Genomic DNA, 20,436 nt, shown 5'->3' with positions numbered 1-20,436 from the left:
AACTTCATTTCACGCGAGAAATAATCAAAAAAGAGTCTGTTCCTTTAATTCTGGAAGTCAGTATCTATATGATCCAGTCTTTATTTCTAGAACAGATTAATTAATTTCCAATTAGCGTCCAGACTAATATATGTGCCCTATGGCGGACAGAGGTAGAATAAAATGCGGGTTGGTTTTTCTGTTAGATGAGTTATCGGAGCTCGGTTTGACAGATGAGTGACAGAGAGATTTATAACGTGTCATGCGTAGCAATGAGTTTCCCTTTATGCAATATTCAACAGGCTGCCTCCATCCTCCAGCTGTGGTTTCTCTACCAACTTTCATTCGAGCGAGAAACCCAGGAGTCCATTAGCAACATGATGCGTTGTCATTATGTAACGGATGGTTTCTGAAGAATAATTAGTTAAGGAGTAATATTTTAGGAAAAAATAATTCCTTTTGTAGAGAAGGAAAATGCCAAAAAAAAACTAATTTCTAAACGTTTTTAAATACCTTTTTATCCCGAAATGAGACTCGGTTAACTGAATAATTATTTTAAAACAGCTAAATTTGTCTTCATTGGCCGACAGCTGTAAACACCTGCTGAATGTTCCAGGATATCAGTCACTGTAATGAGAATCGTCCAGTTATAATTGCTAAACCATGCATTTTTATTCAATTTGATTATTAAATTCTCCTGTAGCTGTTATTACCAATTCACTTTGTAACTTATACACAGACTGTTCCCAATTATATTTATAACTCAGAGCAGACGTTGTTCCCAATTCTATTTTTAACTCAATGCAGCAGACATTGTTACTATTTTTAATTCATATAGCAGACTGTTATCCAGTTCGATTGTTGATCCTTATTATAAAACATCGTTATCCAGTTCGATTGTTGATCCTTATTATAAAACATCGTTATCCAATTCGATTGTTGATCCTTATTATAAAACATCGTTATCCAGTTCGATTGTTGATCCTTATTATAAAACACCGTTATCCAGTTCGATTGTTGATCCTTATTATAAAACACCGTTATCCAGTTCGATTGTTGATCCTTATTATAAAACATCGTTATCCAATTCGATTGTTACACGTTTTTGACAAATTCTGCTGTTAGTCATATTACACGCACTGTTATCAAATTCTTTTGTCACCGAAACTAAAATCATTAGCACACTCGGTGTTCGCATTATATTCCGCACTATTGTGCCAAGTTTTCTGGAATGCGTTTCATAAATTCAGCAATGTCATCACCTTCTGACACTTGCGTATATGCAACGGGGACTTTTATACGATGGGGCGACAGCTTTCGCACTGAAACAATAGGGCATTAAAATCTCCCAAGAAATCATCCAGGCAATTAAATGAAACAGAGCAAGACATAATAATTAGCGCTGTTCCCATCACTTGTTTCTTGTCTAATGAAGTCCGTAGCGCTAAACTAGCTTTGTGCCCAGTGAAAGGAGCCCCTGCAAGCTGTGAATTATGCATCATTCTAATTAATGTTCTGATGTTTTCAACGAGGAAGAAACCGTAGCGAAGTTCATCTCTAATGGATGGGTTAGAACAACCGTTGAACGTTCATTACCACACCCTAGCGGAGAGATACACTCCGAAATCGAACCGTGGCTGTGTTGCGAGCGAGCGAGCAACTTTCTAGCAGTACGGAGTAATCGCGGCCGCCCAGGCGTGAGATATCTGTCAATGCTAAGGTGATGACCGCCACAGTTTCCTTACAGTGCATTGCGGGAGTTCTATCGATAAAAGGGGGATATTAAGGCATTCATGTGTCAAACCGGTGGCCAGTGGCTGCTTTAAAGGTAATCATAAATCCGTGGGGGATTAAGAACAGAAGTTCGGATTTTTGCCCCCTCTAACGATGCTTTCTCGCAATCAAAGTTTCGAGAAAGATCGCATTTCTTGGAGATGCTCGTGCTTTATGGAACTCGTTGTCCTCTAGTATATAACGGATTTTGTTTACCTTTATAAGCATCAACAGGCTTCAGAAGTGACACGAAAAGTGGTACATACTCGGTTGATTTTCCATTACTGCGATCTTGGAGTCAAACTTAACAGTTTTGGACAATAAATCTCCACGGGAAATTGGTAAATGATTTCTTTCTAACTGGAGATAGATATGAGTATGTAGAACTTCATAATTCAAACTGGGAATAGCAAACTCACGCGGTCTGTTTGTTTACAGTCAGTTTAATCCACAGAAACTAAAAATGCCATGAATATATTTTGAAGTATATTAGATTTTATTAATATCAGTGCTGCAAGTAGCAAACAATCGATGCTAGTAACTGAATACATAAATTTTTTTTTTTTTTTTAAACGACAACTTTGCCACGAAGAACAAAATTTATTACTAATGACATATTAAAGGAACAAAAGAACCTAATTTCACGATAATGAACAAAGAATTTTTAACAATGCCTCCATTATGAAGAGCAATCGAATTTATTAAATGTGCATCAGACGAACAATGGAGGCTGCGACAAATAGCAGAACTGCTGGCTGTACGAGTATTGTTGCGAAATAATGAGATTTATTAACAACTGACTGATCGTATGCATTTTCAAATGACATTTCGACTGAATTTTTTATGTTGTTTATTTTATCCTGTTGTTCGTCTGTTTCAAAAATGATTACGATTAACAATCGCTTGGCTATTGATGATTAATTTCTTTGTAATTAAGAAGTACCACTTGATGATGACGAAATTATACCGAATTAGAAATCCAGCCGTGGAGTTGTCAACATTAGCATTTTACTGGTCTTTTGGGAGCGAAACACAAGAATCCTAGCAGTCGCCGAATTCCATTCGCGCGCGAATTGTGTTTCTGGTCAGTCCCCAGGGGAGCTCTACGTTCTTGTTTCTTCTTGTGATGAATGCTCTTTATGCCTTTTCGCACGACCATTCCAGTGATCTTTTGAGGATGTACCCGCAAAGGTTTCGCGGCAACTGGGGAATACTGGCAGAGTAGTGGGCAGTTGCCTTTTCGGGTTAATGTCGAAAGAAGAAGAAAACCCGAGTGCTAAACTACAAATACAGACAAGCTGTGGCATTACGTGGAACAAAACACAATATTGCCTTGGCACAGGAAGGCAAATAAGAAGCAAACGCCTTTCTCTCTCTCTCACACACACACGCACTATCAATCAATCTCTCTTCTGGAGCAATTTTTCTTTTTTTATTTCGCTTTCCATGCCAACCAACGTGAAAATTTTAATTCTCAATAACCTGCATCACTTCCCGATTTTTTCGCGGTGTCTGCTTCTTCCGAGTTTTCCTTATCTCTTTCATTCTTTCTCATAAGTTATCAGACGGTCGTTAACCTCTTCGACCCCTTTTCATCGAACCCTCTTTGTTTTATTTTGAATTTAATTTAAAATTCTGTCACATGCGATGTCACCACCGTCATCTTGAAACATTACAGATTTCGAGCCTTAGACACACACAACACACGCACACGTCACTTTATCGGATTATCCTAAATACATGCCAAAAGAAGCATCAATTCCGTAGCGTTCCCGTATATTTAACCTTCTTTCTGCGGAACTTGAGAATTGAATTTTTAAAATTATACGTCTTGCACTAGAATATAGAGAAACATTAATAACAACTGTAAATATTAATTCGCTATGCCGATAACAGGTATGAGGTCGCTGTTATACTTAAAAAAAAAAGGGCATAGCTACCCCCCTTGCGTCAGGGGAAGGAGGAAAGGAGTTTAGATTGTGTAAATCTCTCTGTTTGAAGTTTCACTCAGTATTATTTTAACCACAGTGACGCTGAATTGCATTAAGTACTCAGAATCTTAATTTTTCTTAAGAGCATCTAACAAAAAAAACCAAAAGAAAAACCGCATGTGTACCCTGTACGCACGCAAGATGTTTTATTTTATGCGAAAACATCTTTGAAGAAAATTAAAAGCATTTGAATATTTAAAATCGAACAGCAAGAACCTAAGTTATGAACAATGTAATGTTTTATGCTCAAGCCCGCTACTTACTTTAGTGAATCAGCGTTAGTGACTGAGTTAGCGTCGTTTAGGAAGTGACGTCATTATCGTCATTTCCGTCTCGCATTTTCGTTACCGATCGGTTTTACTTCAGTCCGAAAAATTTTGTAGGTGCCTTCAAAGATGTTTTACTAAATTCTTTTGGAGAGCCACAGCAGACATTCTGACTTGAAATTTATACGCTCGGCATTCGAATGCTGCGAGAAATGATATACTGGGTCGTATACCATTGGAAAAAAAAAATCAAGAGTACTCAGAAATAAATTATACACCTCTTTCGAAATTTTTAAATATTTAAATTGAATTAAAATTATTGTGGCTTTTGTCTGACTTAAATCGACAGTTCAATATCTTTCTTTTTCCAACTACAGGCAGAACTATCATCTTACCATTATTCGTCGCCGCCAAACTGAGCATATCGTCTTCCTGCCTTGTCCTACCAATGTGGAGTACAGAGCTTTTCCCCGCTGTTGTTAAAGACATCGGACAAAACCTCACCGATATCATTAGTCTTTTCGGACCTGTGTTCATACCCCTACTAGTGTACCAGGTAAAATAAATTAATTTATTTTACTAAAAAGGTGATAGAAAATACTTCGCGAGTCCAATGAGACTCATTAATATTTAATGATAACCTAAAAGAGATTACGTTCGGTATTCCTTCCATTGCACGCAGTAAGAGCGGTGTCCAAAACCCAACTGCCTCATAAAATTTCGTAAGGAAAAGCCGATGTTCACATTCAGCTAAGATCTCTTCTATAAATCGACAGGAAGGAGATCACTTAAGACATCTGGCTTTAACCTTCTTGTAGTATTTTTATTTCTTTGGGATAAAGGCGCCGATCCCAAATCATATAAGGAATGACAAAGTGTCAGCTCCAATCCATTTATTCTGGCCGTACAGATTTACCTTGTCAGGATTTCTAGCGCTAATAAATAAATGTATTCCTTCTTATTCGCTGAACATCACGAGCTATCCATTTTATTATTATTACGAATTATATAAAATGTTTGTATAAGGATTAGGCGAAGAAAAATACTTTGGGGTATTCAAATTTTCTTTTTCATTAAGAACATTAATATAAATCAGAGTTATAAAGCAACAGAAGGAAAGTCGTCTACTTTAAGAGTATAAATACTAGTGTATATTGGTAATATAGGATAGTGTTTATACTCTGCATGGGCGAATTCAATTTTTCTCAATTGATCAGTTATAACAGTGAGGTTAATGCTTTAAGTTTTACAGACCTCTCTCTCTCTCTCTCTTGATACTTAATTTAAACTACTTCAGGTATTCCTTACTTTAAATTGTTTCTCAGTATATCAGCCTCTTTCCCCACCCCTAAAGTTAAATGGAAAGAAGAGGGATCTAAATTAAGATAAACCTCTTTTTTGTTTAAGAGCCGCCATCTTGATTAGCGAGTAACTCTGCACATACACGCGCCAAATCAAAACTTTTCATTTAGCCCAGTTGATTTAATTAGTAGCCACCTCGCGTATCAACGGGGCATGTCTCAGATGACGCTATAAGGAGCCACCTTGCGTCTACGTTTCCCTTTTCAGATTGCATTACATTCATTAAAATAATTTCTAATCTCGTTAGCCTAATTTTGTCAAGCTACAGTGAACACTTATTGAATTAACTGATATCTGGGGAAAGATTGTAGAAAAAGCAACAGTGAAGGTGAAAAAGAAATTTTTCTGAGACTTTTTTTCCCCTCAACTGAGAACTTATTTGACCCGCAGGATGGTCACAGTTTAGAGTATGGCTACAAGTTAATTAAAACGGGAAAGAAGAGCTTATCAGTCATCCAAAAAAAGTGATATAATACAAAGGAACTGACGCTTCTTTTCTTAATTTATTTGGAAGTTTACATTAATTTGCAAACTTCTATAAAATCTTTTTGCAACTTTTTTTTTCTAGAGATAACGTATCTTTAGTGGCATTTTAATTTTCCTGTAGATGGCAGTAGCGTTAGCCACTCTAAATTATGTATCGTAATTATATCTAATGGACACTAGCGGGGATTTGTTTACTTATTCTTTCTAAGTTTGTAATATATTTTCTTAATTTCTTTTTTTCTTACCAAATGAGCCTCTTTTTATTATTTCTTTTTACCGCTTTTGTTTCCTCAGGGAAAAAGGTATCCCCTGCTAGTTCTTGCCACGCTAGGAATCTTGCAGTTATTAGGAGCAGTGCTGGCAATTTTACTTCCCGAAACGCTTCACCAAAAGACGCTGCAGACTTTAGAAGATGGGGAGCAGTTTGGAAAACACTGGACATGGAACGACTGTTTACGATGGGGTCCACCGAAGTAAGAAAATTCTCTTGTTGTTCCCCTTTATAGCGCGTGATCTTTATTTTCTAAAGTACAATATGGAAAAACCATTGCTGGCTGCAGAATTTCTGAATATGAGGATGCACTATCACTTAAGATGTGTTCCTCATTTAAGATGTGTCATCGTAAGGGCGAAGCCTGGTTAGCCACCACCTATGTACTTAAATTCGCCATTTGCTTTCAGCAGATTTAGGTACAAGGTGACCGATTGGGCCTAGTCCACAGTTGGTTGTTACTTCGGACATCATGGATCTGCCAGTGAGTACGCGCAATCCTGGTCAGCATCCCTTCCCCAATGGTCTAATCCGGTTTCTTAATGCGTTTATTAGTGAGCATGCCATCATGATAGCTCTTAATCAATGTAGTATCTTAGTATCAATGATGATACTACTTGTCTAGGGTAGAAGTGCCAACCTACTGTGTACAAAATCTGTTGTAATGTGTCCATTTTGCCATTGCAAATTCATCATAATGACTGCCCAGAGATATCCACTTCCAGCACATGTACACTACCGTAGACATGATATGGCACAGTGGTCCTTTTGGTTTCCTTACTTAAAAGTTGCGTTCATAATAAATTTTCCACTGAGTATACACACTCAGTGATCACTGAATTATGGCCACCTACCTTATACCGTGCTGGGCCACCGTTCACACGGATAACCTTGGCATCGATTCCACTAGATGACTGATGACGTCCCTAGGGATCTACAGCCATACATCAAGGCTTTCCACAGTGTTGGAATAGTTGATGGCTGCGTGTCCATACGCTTCGCTTCCCGTTCCAAAACATTCCATAGGTGTTGATTTGGACTGAGGTCAGGCGAATTTGGAAGCTAATCAAGATGAGTGACATCTTCACTGTTTTCCTTCAACCAATTGTGGGCAGTGTCGGCCCGATGACAAGGCATATTGGAAGATCCCGTTTCTGGTCGGGGAAAAATGCAACATGGCAGGGTGCACGTGATCACCTAAGGACTGCCGGTAGACTTCACCAGTTTCGAAGCTCCACGTGCTATTAAATGTTCGAATCAGGTTTATCAGGTCATCCGGAATTATTCCAGAGATAGGTTTATGCACGTATCATACAAAAATCAGACGGTTAGTAGATATCTCTTGAGTGGATTCCATCAAAGATCTGTTCTGGCAGCTCTGTTTTGGAAAAGATAGCTTATCAGACAATTTGAGTTTACTGTCCCAATTGCCTACGCAGACGACTTGGTTCTTATTGTTTATCGATGTGCAAGAGCACAGCTTGAATCCAAGGGATTTTCTGTCCTACTAGACCTGACTGCCTGGACTGAACAAAACAAACTCATTTATTATATCTCAGGCAAAAACTAATATGATGTCATTTCATGATGACTTTAATCTGGATTGCCCTCCTGGTGTCAGGAAAACAAATACCGTATGTCCGTAACTTGAAATACCTTGCTGTCGTGCTACATGACCGAGTGGAACTCGCCATATACGTCAAACATCTTCTGCAGAAGGTCAAGATTCAGTGAGAATCTCAAAATCTCAAAATTGGGGGTCTTGGCAAGAAGACGCTCATGCTCTATTACAAAGCTGTGTTTCTTCCAATTGTCACCTAAGGATTTACTATGTGAGTTGAGCGTGCTAAAACTGCAAAATTTCGACTTAAACTGTACTCTCTTCCTTCATGCGGCTTTGTATGCTGTGTGCGTGAAGAACAGTTTCTATAGATGCCCTACAAGCGATAGCATCGACTTTGTGTTAGATCTTCATGTTATATTCAGATCGTTCTTTTATCATTTCAAAGGCATGCAGTGCCAATGGATTTTTCTAGTATTATTGCTAACTCTTTAAATGATATGATGCAGGAAAAATGTCGCATCTGGTCGGAACAAGTTTATTGATAAGGTGCGGCTGTTTGCTTCTGATCAGCGAATTTTGCCTTGGTTCTCTCCTAATATCTACACTCTTTTCTGGGCATGGTTCCATCAAATTAAAACTTATTCAACTGGGTTTAGAAACTACCGAAATGCTCTACCAACGGCAGGAGGACTGGACGTATATCATCTTCCACTGCTCTTTTTATTGTGACTTTAGAAATTCCCTACTGGAAAAAGTTCCTTAATTGTCAACTAACAATGTGAAAGTTCCGATCAAAACTGTCTCCAATTTCAATCATTTTTAACGGTTTTCTGTTGACGTTTTCAACAGGAGAAAGCAGTTCCTGACCACTTACACAACGAGTTCCAACGACGCATCATTATAAATGACTGCTTTATTCTCGCATTCTGCTTGCCTTTCAGGGCTATCTTGGAAGGTTTGGTATTCATGAAGACTTTAGTGATGACTTAATATATTAATTCACTGAATTAACGACTATTGCTGCAATGAGTATTACTGCAACCTCAGGAGCATCACATGTGACTGATTAGAGTGTTTCGAATATGTTCTGTGGCAAATTGTAGATGGAGCGTAGAGTTCAGGTAACTTGACTTCACTATTGTACGGTGATGTAAATAGGTGGTGGTGGGGTTGCGAAGGCTGGTTGGAACCGCCTATTTAATTTTTTTAAAAAGTAGGAAACATGTAGAAAAACAGAAAACTAGATACACCTTCTGTATAGTGCCATGAGCACCTGGATTTATGAGAACTATTGATTGTTGGAGCATCCAACGTGTAAGCACTGATTTCTGGATATGAAACCCTTCTGCGGCAGGCAAGGATAGACTTTTAGGCTTTCCAAAATTTTGCACTGCAGGTGTTCAAGAGAAGACACATCCTGCTATAAATGGAGCAAGAAGAACGCTAGTGGCTGTAAATCTGTAATTATCTGTACAGTGTTGTAAACAAATGGCGGGGATGACAGGAAAGCGAGCTGGGACTGCCTAATACAATAAAGAAAAAAATAACTCACCAGTGAAACAATGATCCTTACGTACCAGGAGTCCTAGTTCATGCCCCATATTAAGCAACCACCACCACCTGCCTGAACAGTGGGCACCGTGCACGATGAGTCCACGGACTCTCATTGCTTGCGCCACGCACGAACGTGTCTGTTAGCGTGTTGCACCAGGTATTTGGACTTATCCAACCATCGCACTCGTTTCCAGTCCTCCCGTGTCCAACTAGCGTGTTGTTAACACTACAGCATTTGCCATCGATGATGATGAGCGGTGAGGAGAGGGTATCTCTTAGGTGGTCTGCTGTGGTTTGAGTGTGCGGCGCATCCTCAGTTGGGATACTGTTCTTACATTCCCCATATTGTATCGCGACGTTTATGTGGAGAATGCAAGAACAGTGTCCCAACTTTCAGCAGTTTATGTAACATAATTGTGTAGCTATATAGTCAGAGGAGTTTATAAAGATTCGTTTTGAAATCATACAATCATTAACTGAATTTAGTAGTAATCACGCGAGCTCGAACCAAGGTAAACTCAAACAGTTGTGCCACTGCAAACTTTGTAAATGAAAACTACATTTTCTCCACGATAACTACGATGCAAAAAAGGCAAAATAACGGTTTGTAAGTGTAAATAACTGAAATGTATTGTACCACACAGCAAGCATGTGTTTTATTATGTGTTATGAATATATATCAAAACTCTGATTGCATCCTGAAAATGTCTCCCTAAATAAACCCATTTCATTCTGTTTTATTGTTTCAGGATGGAACCTAAAAATGGAATTCTGAAAAATAAAGGACCACAGCCGCAGTCTCCAATACTGAGGTAAGCCAAATTAGCTCCTGGACTCAGTAATTTATGGTTTCAGTATAATTTTAAACTTCCAAATTTAAAAATGTTTTTAAAAGGGGATAATTTTCTCAATTAAAATTGTAAGGTCCAATATTGTGATCTTTATAATATCGCAAATTTACAAAATTCTTCGTCTTTCCTCCCCTCACTTATCGCTCACTTTCCTCCCACACCAAAAGCTAATGTGTTCAAATCCTGTTGATGACAAACGGAAGCTTTGTGGGTTTTTTAGCAACCGAGATTTACACGTTTTTTTCAGTTGCAGACATAAATAAATAAATAAATAAATAAATAAATTTTCATTTATTGCAACTACAGCAAGCCCATCACAGCATTAGGCTAGGGGCATAAATTCAGTACAAAGGAGACAAATATATATATATTTATAAAATACATAGCATATTTTCTATATATACATTAACAACGAATATGAATTATAATGATCAAAAATATATATTGCAGAACATCACATTTGGCTCTCTGATGTAGTTACTGGGTTGCAGGCAGCTGTTTGTATTTCTCATAATTTGTTTGGAAATGAGACTCCTGTAGGCTTCAGAGCTGAGCAACCTCTTACAATCAATGTTGTGATAATTTATGAGGTGAAGGGATGCATTGGGGAACATCCTGTCTATTTGTTTTAGTCCGGAGAGTTTGGATTTGAATTGTTGTTGGTTTCTTGAGTTTTCTCTGTTGGTGGGAGCTATTATGTTGGCTAGGTTTGGTGAATTGGTTGCAGAAGTAATTAACTTTGCAAGAAGCATGACTCCAGACTCGTTGATCATCTGTAGCAGAGTCTTTGTTTTTAGGTTTTTATAAAGCTGTTGCCTGGATATTGTATGTGGAAAACGAAGCTTACTATTGAGCCATATAAGAACCCAATACTCTAGGGCAAGGAATTGTTTTGCGGTAGCTTGAGGAGCGCCAGACCAGATTTCGGAGGCATAGGACAGAATGGGAAAAATGCATCTCTGAACATGGTTTATGACTCTTTTTCTATCTTGAATCGCCGCTGTTTCTTGCTTGATCAGCCATTTTGATTTTTTGAATTTTTTTGGCAACATATACGTAGTGAGAATTAAATGAAAGAGTTTTGTCATAAACAACTCCTAGGTCTTTGTGAGCATATACGTTAGGAATTGAAACATTTGCAATTTTAATTTCTATGTGGTTTGGTTGTTTCTGTAAGGAATAAGTTATTTGAATAAGTTATTTGTTTGTATTTATAGTCAGATTGAGATTCTTCAGATACTTGATGATTCCGCACATCTGTAAATTCGCATCATGACTAACATTGGAAATGTCATCACAGGATTTGGAAATAATAAACAATGTTAAATCATCGGCATAAGCCAGCAGATTTGGATTTTCTTGTAGAAGTGGTTGTAGAGATGCTGAAAATATAACACTGGAAAGAACACCTCCTTGAGGAATGCCTGTTGTGGTTGTGACGAGAATATTATCAGTATTAGTGGGGAAGATGAGATTTCTATGATTTAGGCTGTACTGTAGATAAGATATAACCATTGTGTCAATGAGGAAATGATTTTTCAGTATTTCAATGGCTTTCTTGTGATCAATGTTGTCGAAAGCACCTTTGATGTCTAAGTAAAATACATCGCATTGTGCTTTATCCTGAAACGCAGTTTGGATGCGCACAATGGTGTCAGCTAGGCTTGTTGTTGTGGAGCGCCCTGTAGGACCAAAATGCATGTTGACAGGTGCATTAGCGAAGATCGCATCCTGAAGATATGGCAGCATGATCTTATCAATAATTTTAGCGATTATTGACGATACAGCAATTGGACGATAGCTTATATTGTTATTACTACTAGCCTGTTTTGGAATCAGGGTGATTCTAAAAGTCTTTCATAGTCTTGGAAGGAATGGCTGGGAGATGCAACTGGAAATAATATGAACTAAAGGATCAATGATGAATGCACTGGACATTTTAATAATAAAACTAGGGATGCCGCGTCAGGGCCTTCACTGCTATCAATTCGTAATTGGTTAATAATTTTCTGAACTGTATTCTTGTTTACAAGTTGGTTGATTAGCAGGGCTTGACTAGGAAGCATTTCATGTTGAACGCTATTTACGCGTTTATAAGAATTGAATTCTTTAAATCTGTTTTGCATGTCTTCATTGCAATGTCAAAATTGCATATTTCCATATTGAATTTTATCCATTCCAACGTCTGGTCATGCTGCGAGGTAGCTTTTGTGTTTGAAGAAAGTGCACTTTTATTATGCTTGAGCCTGAACGTTAAGTAATTTTTGTATGCCTGAATTTTTTTGAGCTGAAGCTCTGCTCTTTTTATACTTTATGTATGTTGATGAAGTGCCGTACTTCTTCCACGGCCTGTGGCATTTTTGTTTCCTTTTAAAGAATGGTTTTAGATGAGATTTGAACCACTGTTTGGATTGAAAAGAAAGTCTTACAAGTTTGGATGCTGACTCTGTTTTTAATTCATTTAACCATTTTATTAGTAGAAACGTGGCGTCCTGAATAGGTATATTTTTAAGAGAATCCCATGGACAGTATTTTAAGAGCTGCAAAACCTTTTCCTTCTGAAGGAATTTAATTGATGATATTCTTTTAGGGATTTCTAGAGGGGGGGGCGAGGATTCCCACAGCAAATTGCTGCTTGCAGTTCTATACTTTTGTGGTCAGATCTAAATGTAATGTTGCTGCTACGTTTTTCTTGAAGTTGAAGATCGGAGTAAACTAGATCAAGCGCTTGATTACCTCTTGTAGCAGGGACGTTGATATTTTTAGCTTCTAGAACTAATAAGGAATCGGACAGCAACGTCATTTGTAAATTATAATTATGTTAGATTGAGACTTATGAACAGTGATGATCCAGGTTGTTACTTCGTTAATAATATCATCAGTAGGTCCAGGCGGAATATAAATATTATATATTTGAAGTAGTGAATCCTTAACTTGGATCAGAAGAGAATATAGTCGCTTCACAGCTTTTGTTGCTTTGGTTAGTTACACATCTAACCATCCAATATTCATATTTTCCTCGCAATTATCTGGAATCTAATATCACCAAGTTTCCGAATAATCAAAGGTTGTGATATTCAAGGCGTGGAATCAGCTCCGGTTAATCCATTAATGTCGATGTGTCTGTGAGTTCATGATGTATTTACAATGTCACGAAGATAAGAGAAGTTCAGCACAGTTTCAACGCAATGCAATTTCGCGAGAATTATCTGGTTTCAGTGGATGCTTTCGAATAACTATGATTATCGTGTTTTTTTTCATGCGTTTCCACGCAACGACTTCGTAAGTGAAAACTACGAAGTAGTGAACAAAGAACTTCGACATCTGATACTTCTCTTGTCCTTTCTGGACTTCTCTGTTTACCATACTGGTCTTTTATTTCTTTTGAAAAATTCCACCAAATATTTCTACACAGAACAGTGCGATCAATACCAGAATCATTATCAGAGAGAGATGAAAGTTTTCGAAGAATGTATTCATTCGTGTTTCTTTCTATTTCTCCAGATGTATAGAAATAGATTGCCTACTTCCATTACCCGATACCCCAAAAAACAGAATTCAGAAGAGAGAAAAGCTTATATTATGTTATGTTATAACGCCTATGCTCTGCCTGAAGGACTGATTTCTATTTAAATATAACGCAGTTTCTTCATCTGATAAAATATTCAAAAGCGAACCTCATCAGTTTCAACATTTTCGTTACGCGTGGAATCGTCTTGCAATGGTTTCGAAAGCAGGTTTCTGTTCGAACAGAACCGAAGCCACTGTTTGGAGCTTATCTAAAAACTATCGGCGCTGAACTTTTACATAAGCTTCACATTATCCATATACAACCCTCGCTATCCGCCAAGGTTTATACCCAGAAAATTAAAAATTCTCTTCAGATTAATTTCCTTTTTTATCACAGATGTTTGGGATTTTATCTGTGCTTCACAAACCAGGAACAGCCCGCTGTGTGAGGCACACATATCCAATTTCTTACAATAGTGTAGTATCCTGAAAGTGGATATTAATGCTGTAATGTCTTTGGCTGCCATAAGCAGCTTTAGCGATCACCTGACAGCACACTCGAATTCACAACCGAAAAAAACTTGCGTACGTTTTTCTTAAATTTTGGATCATATGTTTTCTTTTGGCATTATTTGCCTAGTTCTTGCTGTTGTAGGGTTTTAGAAGCATCAGCTATGTTCTGAGGGCGAATTCCTTTTGCTAGACAAAGAAAGTTTCCGGGAGAAAAAGCCATGTTACCTTCGCACGAGACCGACTAACTCGTCCACGTTGTGAAAAAGGCGCATAAAAATTCCTCCCGTTATCGAGAGGTCTTTTCCATCCGGTATGGAAAGAACGGCGATCCTGCAAACTGTGCTACCCACGAGAGCTCATTTGCCCAAATCAAATGCCAGATTATTCATCAGGTGCATCGTATTCCGCGGAAGTATCCATCTTGGCATGGTTAACGTCTTCTGGTTGGATGCACTGTGTGTTTTAATAAGGTCCGTAATGTCTGAGGCATCTGAATATCCGATGCTGAGACTAGCAGTACTAGTACGTCACTTTAAAATTAATTGTATAGTTGAGCTCTAGAGCTAATGTACTGGCTACTAGTCTGACCATGAGTCATTTCAGCAGCCGGTGTACAAGACTCAGGAACCTGTTGATGCGATACACAGACAGCGGATCTGTCTGGATATTTTATTAGTCACATCTAACTAATAGCGCCATTGTGGGTAGCACAATTAGTATAAATCACCATCCTCTCCATACGCACACGGGCAAGAAAGAACTGAGTTCGAATCCCGTCAACAACGCGAGGAACGTTTATGGTTTTTTTTCGCAAATTGGCAGGTAGTCGGTCTCAGACGTGGGTCGCACGGTTTTTCTTCCCAGAAACTCGGGTTTTTCGTCCAGAAAACAACAAATCGATCACAGAACATATGCATATTAGGGACATTATATACGGTGCAATATGACCTATGCGCCGTATATAGTTGCTGATGCGCCTGAACTCGTACAACAACCAATATAACAATAGCGACTTGGTCGGTCCCCTTTAGCCTTCAGAACAGTATTCCAACCGCCGGTTCTTCTTGGCCTGAGGTACAGATATGTTCCATATCACAGACAAGTAAGATACTGATCTACGTTGATTCAATTGCTTGCTACAGTTGCAAATTGGATCGTTGAAGATCTCTACTCCGAAGAACTCGTTCCATTTCATTCAATAGGTGTTCAGTTGAATTAAAGTCTGATAAATGGAGAGGCTACCGCATTAGGCTGAATTCTCTCTCATATTCTTGCAAGCAGTTCTACATAATTGTGAAACAGAACATTATCCTGTTGGACAACCCATTCGCAGATGCATATGCTGTAGCCTGGTCGGAAACAATTTTTAGATAACCGGTACCATCCAAATGTTACTCCCCTGGTATTAAGAGGCCCATTGTGCACCACTAAAACGCTCCTCATACTATTATACCACCATCAGCTGACATTGTTCACACCCGGCAGGATAGATCCATAGACTCATTGTTTTTCGTGATTTTTCACGTTGATGGGAAGACTCGTGGCCCTCCAATCAACATAAAACGACAAGAACCGTGATTCGTCAACCACTGCTTTTCCAGTCCGCTTATCGGTGTTCACCAATCCACTATAATTCTTTTCTGCTGACAGGAGTGAAATCGCGTCCGATTATTGGCTGTCATGTTCAATCAGTGACAAGGTATAAAGAGGTGTGCGAACTGAAATGCATCCTTAGTTGCCACTGTTGTATTGGGTTGTTATTTGGCTGACTGTAGCTTTTCCATTACCCTGCACAAGTCTTCCCAGCTTTTCTTGGCTTCTCGCACTGAGCTGTTCCGACCACAGCATCGCGTTGGATGGATGTTATTTGAGATCTGCACCAATCTCAATATACTTTAGATACAGTCGTACGTGAGAATCCAGCAATATTGCCATTTTCGAGATACACGTACCTACCGATCTGGTGGCGACCACCATGAGAAATTCAAAGTCACTTAAATCTTTGCCCATTCGCGTATTTGAATTTCACACATACAACATCCATGCCCCACATATCTGCCCACCCGCTTTATATTGTATCGTGAGACCGCAAGACGCTGTTACCATAGGAGCCCCCATTTCATGAAAAGAACAGGCGTACTTAATAAAATGCCCACTCGGTGTATATCAGTTAATTCGTATATGGTATGGGAGACAAAACAGCGGAGGACGTATTTTGTGAGCAATCAAGCAATCTTAAATTTCCATAGTTCCTGGTAGATTGTCCGCATTGCTGAATGCCCTTTTTATAAGCCAGAATCATGTAGTGGAGAGCAGAGCAGGATGAATCCCGTTATTTGTAGGCTTTAATGTAATTATCAAAATGATGGGTGTGCTAAAAATGTTAAATAATATTATACTCGTAATTAACAGTTGTGAATATTATTTTATGTGTAAGTTTTGGATAATGTTACTTGGCTCTCTCTCTCTTGAGTTTCGATAGGTTAGTATACAGCGGTTTTAACGTTTGATGTAAAGCTATTTGCTTCTGCCCAATTGCTAACTAGTACTGAAGATCTTTTCAGTAATTTTTATTTCTATAGAAAGAACAAATTTTGATATCGTTAGCATATAGTAAAAATGTAAGTTTAACTATATGCTAACGATATACCAGAAGTCCTCTGGAATATCATTAGAATATAACGTACATGTTTGAAAGGCGACATTTGTCTCGTGTTCCACAATTGCTCAAGAGGTTTTCACCCATCCCCACACCTGTAAAAATCCCCACACCTGTAAAATTTCACCCATCCCCACACACCCGTTGCTTCATTTGTCTTGTTGGTGTCAAATCATAATTTGGTGCCTCCATCTATTTGGTACGGTGGAACCACTCTTCTCACGTCAATGCGTTAAAGGGTTTGTTAACAAATATTCAATTGTTTTTGGCTAAAACCTAATAGAATTATAGCTAACTCAATATTTAATTCAAGCCACCTTACATTAAAAAACAGCTATCATTAAGGCTACCAACCGTTTTGACTAGACTGACTTTCTCTAGCCACGGCTACAAATAAAAACATCACTGCACGCACCTGGTATGCACTTCGAACCATAAGAAGTAGGGGAATTTGTGCAAAATTTTACAAGAAAAAAAGGCGTCCTGTGGTTGGTAAAATATGGTAACTTGGAAACGGTGTGGTAATAGATCATAAAAGTTTCTTTCATCCATATGCGAAATATTTCACTACTTCGAACTGAAGACGAAAACAGAATCCAGGCTTTTCCACACAAAGGGTGAGAAAATAGTGATTCAACAATTCCGATATCTAGTTGCTCGTTTTCCAAAAGCAACTATGCGAACGAGATCCTGTCGATCCCATCAAATGAGTCTCATCTCTAACCACTGTGCCAACTGCAAGTACTGGCCGGCTTCTTACACACTCCGAATGAAAATGTTCATTCTGTGTTCTGCTAAACTCGTAGTGCGCGGGGAGAATAAAAATATTCGTATAATCTACGCGATAAGCGCCTTTTGATCCGCTTAAAATCGAAATATAGTTCAGCCAGTCCAATAGAACGAGCGGGCAGCTATATCCGCTGTACTGGCACTCTTCTTACTCACTTACGCTTCTTACGCACACCTCTGCCCAACGCTCTGTAGTGCACAAAGAATAAAAATGCCGATATACAGTGTGTATATGGGATACCCTCTCTTCTCTGTTTCCAAATGGAGAACTCATCAACAAGATATCTAATTCACGTGAAGGACTTTTAAAGAGTGTAAAGAATCCTGTTTGTGATTCGCACACTCTCCGACCCACAGAATACCACAAAGATAACGGCCATGTAGACAATTTCTGCTATTATTCTCACTTCTTGAATCTAAATTTTCTCTGCTAATCGTTGAGAAAGCGTATTATCTTCAAAATCCAAAATTGATTTTGAAGATAATAAGAAACCTTCTTCCCTTTTATCAAGATCACAGTTAAAAGATAAGACTAAACTTTTAAGTTATAGGACCAAACATCTGATGACATTCAGTGCCACACATGCAATTGTCCAGCCTCGAGCTGGTTTCCTTTTCGGTGACAAAGTAGATCTCTTCATAACATACCGAACATATCTTACGCAAAGGTTTAAAACGTAATAAACTTTGAAGTCGTGGTGCTAAGGAGTCTCACGATTTTGATGGTATTTCTCCTTTTGTTTTCTTAAAATTTGTATCACGGATTTAATCCCGCTTTCTAACACCCTCTTATCCCAATAATGTTTATAAATTTCCTAATATCCAGCAGTTCAGAAGGGTAAAAAAATAATTCCTCCTTCCTCCGGCCGTGCTGTTATGGTTAACTCATCTCTTACACTATCTTGAAATCCTTCATCTGACTATCGACCATCAGTATGTATTGAATCATGCTGATATATTTGTGATATCTTTTTTATGTTACCATGAATAAATTTCATGGAAAAGGTTGAAGAAATTCAGAAGTTACTCGCGATATTTCTGCTGCTTTCGATCGTTTTGGCATGAAGACCTTCTAAACATACATATATCTTAGGTCCTGTCTGTCATTTTTTTGCAATTTTGTAGCCAGTTTTCCTTCTGCCTTATTTAAAATCGCATGTAGCGTGACTCTAGATAAGTCAGAGAGCCAATGGTTTTCCACTCATTGCCAGAAACCTTTAGGTTTCTGGCAATGAGTGGAAAAATGAGTGAAAAAAATGAGTGGAAACCTTTAGGTTTCTGACAATGAGTCTCTACAATCACCTAGTTTTCTTCCTTGATGAACCGAACCTAGTTTTCTTACTTGATATTTCCTCTTAAGAAGAAAACTTCTTCAAGAGGTTACCCACTTAATTGTTAAAGACCAAAACTGTCAAATCAGCAGCTGCACTATTCACATTTCAAGCTGTTGTCGTACTTTGAGGGATATCCTAACACAGATCTTCAACGAATACGGAATACTAATGACTTAACTATTATTTCGATTTAATATTATATTTGCATAAAAGAGGCAAACTTGAACTTATTTCTGATCCATCTGGACATACATTGCTTTGCTGTCAATTCAATGTTATCGAGAATTTTCAAACAGACTTTTCCTCACTAGACATTCGAACCTGTGGGTGAAATCTTCCTATCTGGCTTGCTTGGTAAAAATGATTGCTTAACTCTGCTCTATATTTAGGTTCACCAAATTGTTTATTTTTCTGAGTGTAGAAACTCTTTTTCTTCCATCTATTTTCTTATGATTTGCATATCCAAAGGCTTTGAAATCTTTAGTTTGCAAGTGACAACCATTTATGAAGTTGATGTGTTGTATTCGATTTCGTTAAATAAATACCACTGTTCCTCTTATGTTTAATCTGTGGTCTCAAAAGTTTGGTTCTGTGACGTGTAATCCTTCCTGAACAGCTTCTGTTTATCAAGAAGTACAGTTCTCGGCCTTTTAGAAATGATTCTTCGTCTGGACGAGGTACTGAATTTTCACATATATCTTTCACCCCTTCTCTCCTTTCGATTATATTTCGTTAGTTAATCCATACGGATGTGTCTTATCCGTATTTCAGCTGGACCATTGTTTCGAAAGCAAATTCCATAAATAAGAATATTCATATGGTTCTGCAAAATGACAGCAAAACTCACAGATGTCTATAAATTATAGAAACTGGATAAATTTCAATAAGTGTATTGTTATCCTTGGCCTGAGTGTAAAAATTCAAAAAGATGATTTGTAATAAGAATGCCGTTTGAAAAACGAAACATGAATATTGTATACTGCGTGTTTGTTTTTAAGAACAATTATAAAACTTAAAGCTTCTTTGTTCTGTTTTTCAGCCTCCTCAGACGCCAGGATAGTCTTCGGTGTAGCGGTTCAGAAGGAGATCCAGAACCCAGTGATCAACAAGATAGTCAGTCCGATCAGGGTTCCATCGTAGAGACAGTTCGAGTTACTGTAGTATGATGCAGACGTCCGTCTAGGGTCAAATTATATCACCATACAAACAAAAAACGGACATTCATACCATTTAATACAAGGATTTTTGTAAAGGGAATAAAACTGAGATTATTGTACAAAGATTTTATAACAACTGAAGAATAAAGCACAAATAATAAATATTCAGCGATGTGAAGAAAGAGTTATTCTTGTAGTCTGCATTAATTTTACAATATTTTCCTTTGCACATAAAAAGAAAACATTAGGAAATGGTTACCACCAACACGTTTTAAAAAGATATCCTGCCCAAGAGGGCGCTAATAATGGTTTTACTGTCTGGTAGTTGGCTGTCAATATTGGGATGAAAATTAAAGGCTGAGGACTTTGAAAAAAAA

The 20,436-nt window shown here is 38.1% G+C and overlaps 1 protein-coding gene across 1 annotated transcript in view; it reads left to right on the top strand.

Annotated features, from left to right (window-relative positions):
- Window positions 1–20,149, top strand: part of LOC150079087 (beta-alanine transporter-like) — a 148,599-nt gene extending 128,450 nt beyond the window's left edge. The window contains exons 8-11 of the mRNA XM_090383520.1: window positions 4,387–4,565; window positions 6,152–6,330; window positions 9,996–10,058; window positions 19,942–20,149. Coding sequence (XP_090239646.1) covers window positions 4,387–4,565; window positions 6,152–6,330; window positions 9,996–10,058; window positions 19,942–20,068 — 548 coding nt within the window. The 3' untranslated portion in view covers window positions 20,069–20,149. The remainder of the gene's footprint in view (window positions 1–4,386; window positions 4,566–6,151; window positions 6,331–9,995; window positions 10,059–19,941) is intronic.
- The last annotated feature ends 287 nt before the right edge of the window (window positions 20,150–20,436 follow it).

Source organism: Mastigoproctus giganteus, chromosome 10 (assembly GCF_048544385.1).
Source record: "Mastigoproctus giganteus isolate SK-2022 chromosome 10, ASM4854438v1, whole genome shotgun sequence".
Taxonomy (NCBI): domain Eukaryota; kingdom Metazoa; phylum Arthropoda; class Arachnida; order Uropygi; family Thelyphonidae; genus Mastigoproctus; species Mastigoproctus giganteus.
The sequence above is the reverse complement of the archived record's forward strand: the minus strand, read 5'-3'. Positions and strand labels throughout refer to the sequence as shown.